At 35.7% G+C, this 12568-nt stretch overlaps 1 protein-coding gene and 2 long non-coding RNA genes across 9 annotated transcripts in view; 1 reads left to right on the top strand and 2 right to left on the bottom strand.

Moving 5' to 3' along the window:
- Rho-5 (rhomboid-5) overlaps positions 1–12568 on the top strand; it is a 290319-nt gene that overhangs the window by 244605 nt on the left and 33146 nt on the right. For all 6 annotated transcript variants that reach the window (XM_072014674.1, XM_072014675.1, XM_072014673.1 and 3 more), the window contains exons 5-7: positions 4452–4787; positions 5727–5913; positions 7687–7776. In XM_072014674.1, the coding sequence (XP_071870775.1) occupies positions 4452–4787; positions 5727–5913; positions 7687–7776 (613 nt within the window). The remainder of the gene's footprint in view (positions 1–4451; positions 4788–5726; positions 5914–7686; positions 7777–12568) is intronic.
- LOC139992985 (uncharacterized) lies at positions 83–2791 on the bottom strand. The gene is made up of 3 exons (XR_011801258.1): positions 1360–2791; positions 366–582; positions 83–281 (listed from the first exon to the last, which is right to left on the bottom strand). It is a non-coding gene; the product is annotated as an uncharacterized lncRNA (long non-coding RNA).
- Positions 3874–12568, bottom strand: part of LOC139993188 (uncharacterized) — a 232816-nt gene continuing 224121 nt past the window's right edge. For both annotated transcript variants that reach the window (XR_011801327.1, XR_011801326.1), the window contains exon 2: positions 3874–4729. This is a non-coding gene — a long non-coding RNA (uncharacterized lncRNA). The remainder of the gene's footprint in view (positions 4730–12568) is intronic.

Below are 12568 nucleotides of genomic sequence, written 5' to 3'. Positions count from 1 at the left end.
GTGTACAGTTTGAATCATGGAAATATTTGACCACTCGATTATCGCTTGTATTAATTATATTATGTCCATTATAGAAAAATACGCATAATATACTCACATCTATTCAAATACTTTTGTTAGCATCTGTACGTCATTTTATTTTTATTATCTATTTTTAACTATATAATCTGTATGTATTACTCGCAAAACAGTTTTCTAACACTTTGTAACACTGTCAGTGGATCGAGAAACTGACTGAAATATCATGGATCATCGAGAAACTTCGTGATGGCGTGATCTTTCTGAAAAAAAATGGACGATGGACATAATTCTAAGTGCAAGGGAATTGTGTAACGCGTTTTTTGACTACAAAGCAGAGAATTTACCGGGAAACTCGATGACTGACCGCCAATTTCCTTCCGCTTTCTGCTCCCTGTTCCCAATTCTCCCACATTCTCGTTGGAAAAAGTCAGCTTCGCAGTGCTCACACCTCGTTTCTACTGCCGGATATTAGAGTTTTATTGTCACGGGACACAATTATGTCTCCTCTGTCTATCATTCTCTTTTCTCTTCTTTACGAACGGAATTCATCTTTGTCAGTAGCTAAAATCACAAATTATCAATGACGTTAACTTCAAAGGTTGGATGACTTTTCAGACAAATTCAGCTTCTTTCTTAATAAGAATTATTTTCTTATTAAAAAATTAGTAACACTATTTTACAAAAAGAAAGAAAAATAATAATTCCCTTTTTTGTAGATTTTGAAAATGGCTCCTTGTAATCAGGAAGCGCAAAATGAGGGAGGAAATTATTGAAAACGAACTTACACCACTTTCAAAATAAGCGATTCATCTATTAATATATTTACTGTAAAGACATACTGACTAATTATTCCAACGCCCATCATAGATTTTATGTAACAGCAGGAATAGAATTTTCTCGAAGTTGTTCAAAATTATTGAACTTACTTCAAAATTATACAAGAAATGCAAGAATATTCGTATAGAAAAATTCAAAACATTAAACCTCCGAGAATTAGAGTCGGGTAAATGAGAGTCCTTTTAATTAACTTAACAGGAACAGAAACATAACGATATGGTTCTCATTAGCGCTTAGTTTATTCAAGAAATTTCATCTCTCTATCTTCATTGCACCGATATAAATATTAAAATTCCACGAATTTATAATATCCTATATATAATTAAAATGAAAACGATTAAAATTAAAATCATCCTTGTGTTTCATTCTAGATCTTGAAACAAAATTAGTGAAATTCAGATGGAATAAGTGCTCAGGTAGAGAGATGTATCTTTCCTAATTTATTAATAGAACCCTTTGTTCATCGAAACGAGGTGAATATTCAAAGAAAAGTGCACGTACGAAGACGACAGGCCATTTCTCTGGGTCTTCGAGGTAGCAGGTGCCGGCTCGTGTTTCCCTTTTTCTTTTCCCTCGACATGCTTTCCAGCAGTTTATCCTGAGGCTCAACCATTGCACACGTTCCTCTTCGTGCTGCACGTTAGAGGGTCAATCTTATGCAATCTGTTGCCGTGGTAATTAAACATCATGATTTTTTAATGAAACTGTAGCGAACGCGAGGCCGCGATTTTAAATCTTCCTCTGTGAGTTATCATACTAAAAAAGTTCTACCGCTGAATCGTACACTTTTTCTAACGCAGTTTTCTTCTCTGCTATATTACCTTTCGCTTTTTATTCTGGTTAAATATAAAAGCATAAGATCTAGTTTAGAAGATATCTTATTGTTGGAATTTTATTTGTTAATAGGAATTTTAATAATACATTTTAACTAAAACAAACTTTATCATCTTGAAACTTTATGGCCATAAAATCTTAAAATTTAGTAAAAAAAAAAAATACCTCGAGAAAAGTTTTTCCATGTTTTCCTCGTGAACTAATGTACCTCCGTGTGATTTCTTTTTTGTTGTGCCTTTAAAATAGTGTAATTTTGTGCTGAATATTTGAACGTGGAAAATACTTGTAACAATTGATACAACTCGGCCATTGTTCGAAAATGGTTCGAAACGATTCAAAGGTATTAAATGATTCTCGTGTCTGATAGAGCTCGGCAGTCTAACGTAATTGCGTTGTAAAGCTTTCAGTGTTTGATACCTAGCTTAAGTCGCATGCATAGATTGTGGCGTATGTATAGGCGCGAGACAGAAGTCGCACAGAAGTCCCTACAAATTGTGAACAAATGTTGGGCGTGTTAACGAGCGAAATCGAAGGAGCGTAATTTTGTTGGATACATATCTGAAGGAAGTCAAAGTAATTCGATCGCGTAAAGCCGATGATTATATCGTAACCTCGAATGTCGTTAAATCTTAGTCCAAGTAAAGTTCCGTTGAATTACAACGAGAGTTTAAAGACACGAACGTGCACGATATGTTACAACTCAAAAATAAAATAAAACACGGTACAGCGAAACCTTTGATTATGACAGATATAAAAAAAGATATGAGAAAGATATTGTTGGAATTATTCTCTACGAAATATCGTTAGAATTATAGTCTGCAAAATATTGTGAAAATTATTCTCTATTATATTTTTCTCTCTGTATATATATAGTCATATAAAATTCTTCATTGACATTATAAAACAAATTCATCGCGCTACCTCTTGTATCGAGATCTTCACAAGCTTCAGTACAGCATCTTTCAAAGATATTAATTAAAACCTTCAATGACAACAAACACAATTCTCCAATCTATATTAAAAAAGATTAATATTATTCGAAAGCAAACACAAAAATCTGATAATTCTTTCGAAACTGGGTCACTCGTAATATTACACATTCATGCTTCAAAAAAATGTAAAGAAGGAGATAGAGAGAAGAGAAAAAATAAAACATGTCTTGTTAACAATGATTCTCAAAATGTAGATTTGTATTACAAAACATAAATATCCTCCAAAGCAAAAAGGAAATCTCATAATCCCTTCCAAACAATATCGTTCGTATTACTAAGAACCCACGCTTCTAAAACAAAAAAAGAAAGGAAACAAGATATAAGATTTAGGTTTAGAAAATAAATAAATACCTTCAATAATCCCCAAGAAGAATCGCCTAAAAGATAGTCAGCCTCTCCATGTGACTTGTAATTGATTCCAAGCTACTCTCGAAGTATCCTGTCACTTTCTAAACCTACTCCTGGTTATTGGACTTTCGTAGCCGGCGTGGTCGATTGTTGTGGAAGCTGGCCAGCGCCCACATAACCGGGGAATCCCGTAAAAGAATGCCGGGACACGAAACCGACGAGTCATGAATAGATGAGAAGCAGATAAAATTGAAAAGTTTGCCACGTTTCCATAGGGATCCTGTACACAAGCTTGTGGCCAGGAGTCGCCACTTTCGGCTACTTGTAGCCGGCTGGACAGGGCTTATAGTTTCTCTTCTTCTTTGCCGCTGCGGGATTACGTCGCCGAGTTCATAACCGGTGCACATTCAACCACGGAAACGTTTCACCGTCCTCACCGTGATTTCCGATCTGCACCCGTGGAGAAAGAGGCTCTTTAGCCGCACTCGCGGCCGCCTCACCCCATCTAGTTTTAATCATTTCCACGCGATCCTTCCTGAAAGAAACGAGATACCGCTACCACCAGGAATCTGGCTGCGCTAAAATTCGGTCTTCACCTGTGGGTCGATTTTAAAGCGGCAGTCTTCCAAGGCATCGTGTTTTATGAAAAGCGACTCTGTTTGAATTTGGTTAGCGAGAGCGTTGAATGTGTTGGAATTGAAATTTTATTATGAGGAATGTATTCAATGATCTTTCTTGTATTCTCAATGATTTCTTTTTATCGTTTTCTAGCGTTCTTAACAAATTTTTCATGAATTTCTCCTTTATAGGGTGTGACGAATAGATTTAAATGGCCATGATGTACTTTGCTGAATAATTTTAATCTATATTTGTCATCTAGAGTCTCGTTCATTTAATATTCATAAATAATAATGTCCATAATAATGTAATATAATGATATAAAGGTTATCTCGCTCGATGATCTCGTACGATCTTTCTCTAGTGTTTTTAAGAAGATTTTTATAAGTTTCTACTTTATAGTGTGACGAATAAATTTGAATGGTCATGGTGTATTTTCCTGAACAATTTTAATCTACAGTAATAATCTACAAACATTGAATGAAATACAAAATATGTTTTTACAGTGTCCTTAGAAAGTTGTTAATAAATTTCATCTGTGCGGCGAGACATTGAAAAAAATTCGAATGGTCATGACGTACCTCTTTGAACAATTTTGATCTACAATCGTAAACTACAATCATTCGATGATATACGAAAGTTATTTCTTCTTCTGCCTATATCAAAGGCTTTTCATTATTGTATAAAATCATGTATCAAGCTTTTTATTTATCTATACTCATTCGAAAAGTTCTCTGTTTTAATAATCCCATGAATTAAAATGCTTCTTAACTTAGCAACGTTCTAAATTAATGTCTACAGGCAACCATCGCCAGGGTCCGGCACAACCGGCACATCCACGGTTTCTTCGAGTGCCCCCGATGGAGAAAATGGCCAGAGCATCAGCTTGTACCCGGTGGGAAGCGTGGGTCCAACATCAACGAACCCAACAACTGCTGCACCAATCACAACCACAGCAACGATATCCTTGGCCACCCCTGGACCCAGGACCCAAGAACCTGGGCCAAGCATCACAAGAAGCGTATCAGCACCCACTGCACCCAGGCCAGTCGTTCAGCTGGCCAGCACTTCCAGCAATCCTGGCACACAGAAACACAGATTGAGGAGGACTATGAGTCGCACCGAGGCTATCAGGAAGTCAGTTTAATTTATTTAACATATTTCTCAATATATTCGCTATCAGCTTCACACGTGTGCGCGGCGTTCTCAAATTAATTTAAATTTAATTTTATGCCAATCTGATTAACCGTGCTTTCTATTAATTTCTTAATTTCATTACATAAGTACACAATTAATATTCAGTTTCCTGGAACTTGGCAAGTAGAACATGGAAGTTCGTTTATTGCATGAAGATGGTATAAGATGATTATAATCGTTTGCTTTTTGAAAACTGAATATTAATTGTGTGCTTATGTAATGAAATTAAGAACTAATGAAATCGAAAACTTGCGTAAGTTCGTTTAGTGCAAGAGGATGATATAAAGAAGATTTCTAAGGGTTTAACATAACACTATTCTGTTCAATTTATGGAGTTGATCAACGTGCCTCATATTCAATTCATTTTGATTAAAGTAATATAAATCCCAAGCAATTACTATCTTTTTCTCGATATATTGTCTATAATCGCTTTAACCATTATAATACTATATACATTATAATCAACAGCTGAAGTTTTAAATTGAGTTTTATAATTTTCAAAAAAGATTGCTTTCTTTCGCAAAGACTCTGTATCAGTTATATACATTTCTAATATGTTATAACAATATATATTATATTACGAAATATATTGTATCAAATTCGCTATGATAGTAAACATACCAATTATTTAAGATTCAATTCAATTCTCGATCGACCATTACTTCAACGTAAATTCTATCAGAATTCTAAGTGACTTAATACATCCAATGTACCATCCACGTAGTAGTTCACAGACATTCTTACTACATTAATCGAATTCGTGTGTAACGTTCGTTGTTCTTCTTTTTATTACGTGGTAGAAGAACGTGGATGGAACGCGCGGTGTAAATAGATTTTGTTGAACGAATAACTCGAACGGTGCTTTATTTTCTGTTTCAGCTACATCAGACGCGAAACAGCACAATTCTTCGGCGTGGACGAGGAGTCCGAGGCTGTGGAGAGACAAAGATGGTTGGATCGAAGACGAAGAATGGCATCGAGGAAATACGGTGCCCTTGTTCCGGAACACAGACCGCCGGATCCTGATATTACCAGGGACGTGCCAGATACTACCGAGGTGCCAGAAGTAAGTCAGCAGGTTATTAATACGTGAAAGTTGAAAAAACTTTGCAGAAGTTACATCAGACATGTACAAAGAAAAATAGTAGAAAAATAGTATACCTGGAATGAAAATGAAAAGCTTCCAATATCGATTAAGTATTTTTATTCTAGTCCTTGTTATTTAACGAGAAAAAGTAATACGATGTGAATGAAAAGCGAATGTGCACCTTGAAGACACGAGATTTGTTCAAAACCTCTTACACATACCGTGACTACGAAAGGTATTTGTACATTGTTAATATATCACAGCATTTGTATACTTATATTGATTAAGCTTAAGTATATCAAGTTTGATATCATTTTGTAATACTATCGTACGACTATGAAAATTCAATACTATAAAAATTGAATGTGGTAGCTGATAAAAAAGTTCTCTATTGGAAAACAAGGATATGTACAGATTACTTTTTGTAGCCGCTACTGTATATCGCAATAATAATCGAAAAGTGATTGAAAAGATATAAAGTACGTAGTAAGTCAATATTATCCGAACTTCATTTTTCCCAATACGTGTGCTCATTTTTGTCTATATTTCGTTTATATTCGATCCATATACGTATTTCGCACAACGCGTCTCACTTGTATATCGCTTGGCTGTCAAAAGAAGAAGAACGAAAGCCATTCCAGCGCCGGGCGGTTATGGCGCAATACATAATAACACGCCAGTAACGACGACAGGTGTCGCGATTAATCAATTTTCGCGTTTACTCTATATGACATTTTTCGATAAATGCCACGAGCTCTTAAAATCCTAGTCTTCTTTTTCTAACATGCTGTATCTATGTGATTTACAGTATTTATCTTCTTGTGATTTTTGTTGTTATATACAAAGGTTTATAAATTTGCAGCCCAAATGAACATTACATATCCGAAAATGCAGGTTTTACTAAAATTACTATTCATATTCTTTCCTTTTCTTGTAATTCCTTTTTCGTACGTTCCTTAATTCTCCTTCTTGAAATTATGCTTCGTTTATATTAAAGAGAAGAAATCCCAATCTTTAGAACTACGTTAATGTATAATATCTTTAATGCAATTGAAATTTATCAAAGCGCATATTCAAGGAAAATTGACCAAAGGAAAAAGAACTATGTTAATTTATATTATTTCTACCGCAACTGTCGATAAAATTCATCAAAGGACCTATAAGCGTTTCGTGGTATATCCGATAGTCATATACATAGAACTCAACGAAACATCGTCAAGCCGATGGTTAATTCGTCGTAAGCGCGTTTATCGGTATAAAATTATTTCCATTAAAAGTTTTTCGCGACGAAGGCACGATGTACTTGGTCAAGTTGTGTAATCTAAAAGGAAACTCTGTTCACTTTTTACGACATACAATTTCTGGTGTTCTGCGAAGATAAGAAAGTTTCGTTCACGGTCCTCGCGAAACTGTGTCAACCGAAATATATCGAGCATATTTTTTCCTCGACACCAGATAAAAATACAGAGCGTCGCGAATTCTCTTTATCGAACGTACGAAGGGATATGGTATCGATCACATTCCCTCAAAGGAACCACTTTGCTCTTCCGTTCCGCCGATTTTCATTAATGAATTCGTTTAATTGTATTTAATTTCCTTAATGAAAAGCGGAGTTTCTCTTTACTTGCTCGCAGAATTTTAATTAACACGCTTCTTCAAACCTTTATCCTTGGCTGATCCTGTTAAAACCACTTGCGTAACTCTTTAGCGGATAACATTTCCTGTGGAAATAATAAAGGTTCTTTTATTTAGGGTGTTACATTGAGGAGATGGCAGCAACCAGTCAGACGAAAAGATTCTGTGGCCAGAATGACACTTTCGGGGCTTCATTACGTCGTCGAGGTGAGTTCTTTTTCATTTTCTTCATTACATTTTCCATCAGCAATGACAAACACACATGAGAATATTCCAGTTCGAAACGGGCTAAAATTTTGAAACTCCAGTTTTATTCGTAATAAATGGAATTTCTAAATAGAAATACACAAATGTTTTCCAACCAGGATTTCGAATTTCTGTTTTGCTACGGTGTCTTTTAGGAATGACTATAAATATACTGCCTTAATTTAAAAAATATATATTTTAGCTTAAATTATGCATCGACGAAATTCTTGCAAGAAAATCATTAAAACGGGTGAGTCGTATAGTCATCGTGTAACATTGACAACTAATCAACCTTTTCTGAATAGAACATAAAAATAATGCCGAAAGAAATGGAGCGAGTTTTTAAAATTATCTTCTGTGTCCTCGTATATTCTTACATATTTTTGCTTATAAATCTTTTATAAATCTTTAGAAAAACCATGCATATAAATCATGGTTACGCGTTAATAGGAAAAGTAGAGCCTCCGTCGAGAAAAGAGAAACGTCGCGACGCACAGCGTCGGGAGAGCTTCCTCCAATAGGAAACGACATATCGAATCGTTCGCGTGTTTCATTTCCTGTTATTACCGATGGGAATCATGGCAAACGAGTAAATCAGTTAATTCAGCGTTTCGTTATCATCAACCGACGCACTGTTCGGCCGCGAAACAGGACCAAGTTTCCTTCGAAGCAGGTTGTGTGTTTCGACGGAAGTCTGCGCGATCATTAAGCTAACGAGCTAACGGTAACCCTCTTCCGATTATCCCGGTTCTCGAACATCTTCTAACGCGTTGGATCGACTTTGATATCTGACGAATTTGCACCAGTCAGTTGCTAATTTCGAAGGTGCGTTAATTACCGATCGTCGAACTACTTTTCATTCAAGAAATTTCGCTTACTTCCGCGTGAAATTTCATTTAACGCGATGTTTCACATTTTTACTATTCATTTTAATCTTTTTCTCTCCCTGTTTCTTTTCTCTCTCTAACTCGCAGAGCAGTGAAATTTTTTATATGGATGGAAGCATCGCAGAATTTTCCCGTGGAATCTCGTTGAAAAGAGATTGCGAGTTTTCCAATTCAAAAAGGGATTTTTATCGATGGAATTCGATCGGAAGTGTTTGTATTGAAATTTTTGTATTCTTGAAAGTTGGACGAGATTGCGATAGAGCGGAAGTTTAGCCGGTGTGATTAAATTATAAAGTTGAATGTTTGATAAGCGTTCGTTACAACTTCAAGTTTTTTAATTAGTTAAAAATTGGACTACGATGATTTTCCTACCCCCGTTGATCGGTCGACGCGAAATTAAGGCCGAAAAAGTCAACGATCACAAGGTTTTTCTTTCAGAAGGTAACGTTTAATTTCGCCGAGACTTTTCGTTCGGCTAGAACGATCATCTTTTCATCAGGAGTTTCGTTGAAAGTACACAACAAGTTTCTATTGAGTAGAACAATCTCGTTTCCCATAAGTTGCTGCTTGAATTCTCATCGTCGGGTACTGGCTGCCAACTTATTCCATATCTTGTTGCTTAATTAGCTTTTTGACTTTGTTTCGAATTCCACTCGTGATGCTTTCGCGAAGATATGAAAAGGCGTGCTTTCCTTTGAGTCGAATAAAAATGCAACTGTGCGACTTTTTTAATTAACAGCAGTGCCTAGTGTCGCAAATGTATTAGGAAAATGGAATTGCAAAACAATCTGCCCAACCCCAATCTAAGAAATAGTAAAATGTCAAGGTTAATAACATTATTGTAACTTTAATTCGAGTTTCTGTAATAATTCTATCGTTTTGATACGATCGTAACTAGATAGAGTTCTATGGAACGAAAATTTGGAGGGAAATGTTCAACTTCCAGTCGAGTGTTTCGTATGAAAATCACCGATGAAGCGAGCAATTTGTAAATTATTTTCGAATAATTACTTCAACCTGTGATATTTTCGTGAAAGTTCCCTTAGGAAATCTAATATCAATTATTACCACTTTTAACTTTAATTACTAGAAATTCTAATATTAATCATCAGCAATTACAATATCTGTCTTTATCGGGATTAACGTTAATCGTCAGAAGTTCGAACGTTAATCATTAACAATACTAACGCTAACCGTCAGTAATATCACTTAATCTTCTTAATAGTTCTTATCATAATAAATTTAATCCTTAACGATTCCAGAAGGGATCTTCAACAATTTTCTCGTTAGCAATTTTAACGTTAATCGGAAGAAAACAGGGTACAGTGTCTTTGAAACTCGGAGATAGCTACCTCCGCTATTCTTTTCCTCTCTCATCGGCTTTTAAATTTGCTGTCTAGCAAGCAGATCTCATGTCTGACTTGCAAGGGAGAATGGCACTTATGTCGCTTTACACCGTGCTGTGAGCATAAGCTTCTGTGTACAAACCCCACGGAGAAGTTTGTCAAGAATGAGCGGCCAAAGAAAGTAGATTTAAACTAGAGGCAACGACAGCATGTAAAATCCTCTTTGACACTTTACTTCCTCGGTACCATCCACGTTTTTCCTCTTTCGTATCTTCTCGAAACTTACGATTCAAACGCTATGTAATCGTCTGTATAGACGATACTAACGAATAGATCTTTTCTCGTTACCTACAAAATAGATGTTCTCCGTGTTTGAACAAAGAAAGAAAACTTCACTTTTGCCCACTAAGAATTTCACAGAATTTCCAGGAATAATCGGAAAATGTTATCACTGTAAAAACTGTTGCAAAGAAAGAAGCTCCGCAAAGTTTCGTTTGTCTTGGCGATAATCCGGGCAGCAAGTTCCTTGCAGCGTTTTAATTAATGAAAAATTACCTCCCTTTTGTGTGAGCAAGGCTGTGCGAAGGTTTCGAACGATATACGTCGCTGGTATTTTAATCATTAAGTAAATATATCCTTAGAAAATGTTTAATTACGAGACACACTTGAACTTTCGACTTTTTATTTATAGGGGACCATTGTGTTTTAGAATTTTATTTAAAATCCTCGAGTTCTATCGTTATTCTTCTATCGTTATTTCCCTGGCTCGTAAATGTTTTGGAAATGCAACGACAAACAGAGCCCTGACCTAAATATTATGGAGCACGTATAGAATCGTTGAGAATGAACGAGGAAAGGGTGTCAAATATATAAATCAGCTTTCTGAAATATTCAGAAACTGTATGATAGGAAACGTGAAATTAGTTTATTTAAAAATTATCCGACAGTCGGCGAAAATATTATTATTGACTATTGAAGAAAACCATATTCGCACGAAATGTCCCATTACTTTGTCAGTTAATACTTCTTGTGATAATTTTATGTATATAATTCTTGGATTAAAGTACTATAGAGTTATTAATTAAAATAATATAAAAGCAGAATTGACCGAAAGTAAAATATTTTTTCTCGTTTGCAATACAAATCTTGTAGCTTTTACGCTACGACGTTTTCAGATCGGTTTCAAACTTTACTCGTGCAATTATGATCTCGTATCTCATTGCAATACTAACGGAACTTCAAAAATTTTCTGTAAAAGGTCTCTCTTCATATATATATATCGGATCATCTTTAGAAAACGAGGCGTGTAATGAGTCTTGTTGCTAGTTGTCCATTGTTGTCTTATACCAGATGATGTTTGTTTATGGGAATGTATTACAAAAGTTAACAAGTGATATCGATGATCGAGTGATCGAGATGTCTATGACGATGAATTTAGGTTCGATAACGAATACACGGTCAATGGGATGACGATTGCGATTAGGAACTCGATGTACGTGTTCACTGGGCTAATCGAACTTATTGGATTGCACCTCAGTCCAAGTGGAACTGTCCTTATATACTCCTCTCCGTATTCCTCAGGTCAATCCCTGTTTTTAAGGAGAGTTATTTAATTATTTTATACCTCTGTTTTACGCGTCCCTCCCGTGACCGTGGCTACGTTCAGTGACCCATTATGTCACTTCGAGCCCAAGCCCACTGTCATAAATCTCGGATAATCATAATTAACTTAATTCATAAACAGCTATTTCTCAGTTTTATTGTTTAAGTACGACTATAATAAAAAGTCTGGACTAAAGTATTGGGGACCTTCCCAAATATTCCGAAAGAAAGGCTGCGGCGTCCCTTCATCTCCGACATATACATGGAGTTCCTACAAAAAAATTAATTATCTTTTCGCAATCCTAACAAGATTTAATTCCATCTTCATCTTCATCCTCTTCCAACTTCACGATCAAACTGTTCGAACGCTACCACCTTATGTAGAACATCATCGATTCTTAGGTTTCTATTGTCGTTTCAATTTCTGAATTATAATTGAAATAAAACAGAATCCCTGGGTCTGGGCTGAGATATTAACTTGTCCACACTCCTGCACCGGTCGATAATGATAATTACTCGGCCAGCCATCGTTCTTCGAAGGCACATGTTCCACAAACATACGTAATTTATATGAACATGGACCAGCGACTCGTACGACCGAGAACGAGAAATCGAACGAATAAATGGCGGCACGAGCTGAAATTATTGTTCCGCCCTATCCAATTATAATTCCAATTTTCGCGAGATTTGCGGTTAAACATGAGGGATTCACGTTATAGTTGCCCCGAGCTGTCGTCTACGTTGTTATATTAGGGGAAAAATAAAAAAGAAAAAAAGACATGAAAGTTGGGGTGGTAGAATAACGAAAACGTTTTCTATGGAAACGAATATTACTATATCACTAACAAAAAAATTCTCCAATAAAGTTCGTATACTTTGTACAGTTTAGTGAAAATACAGTCGATTGAAATAATTCAG

This window comes from Bombus fervidus, chromosome 12, assembly GCF_041682495.2.
Source record: "Bombus fervidus isolate BK054 chromosome 12, iyBomFerv1, whole genome shotgun sequence".
NCBI classification, from domain to species: domain Eukaryota; kingdom Metazoa; phylum Arthropoda; class Insecta; order Hymenoptera; family Apidae; genus Bombus; species Bombus fervidus.
The sequence above is the reverse complement of the archived record's forward strand: the minus strand, read 5'-3'. Positions and strand labels throughout refer to the sequence as shown.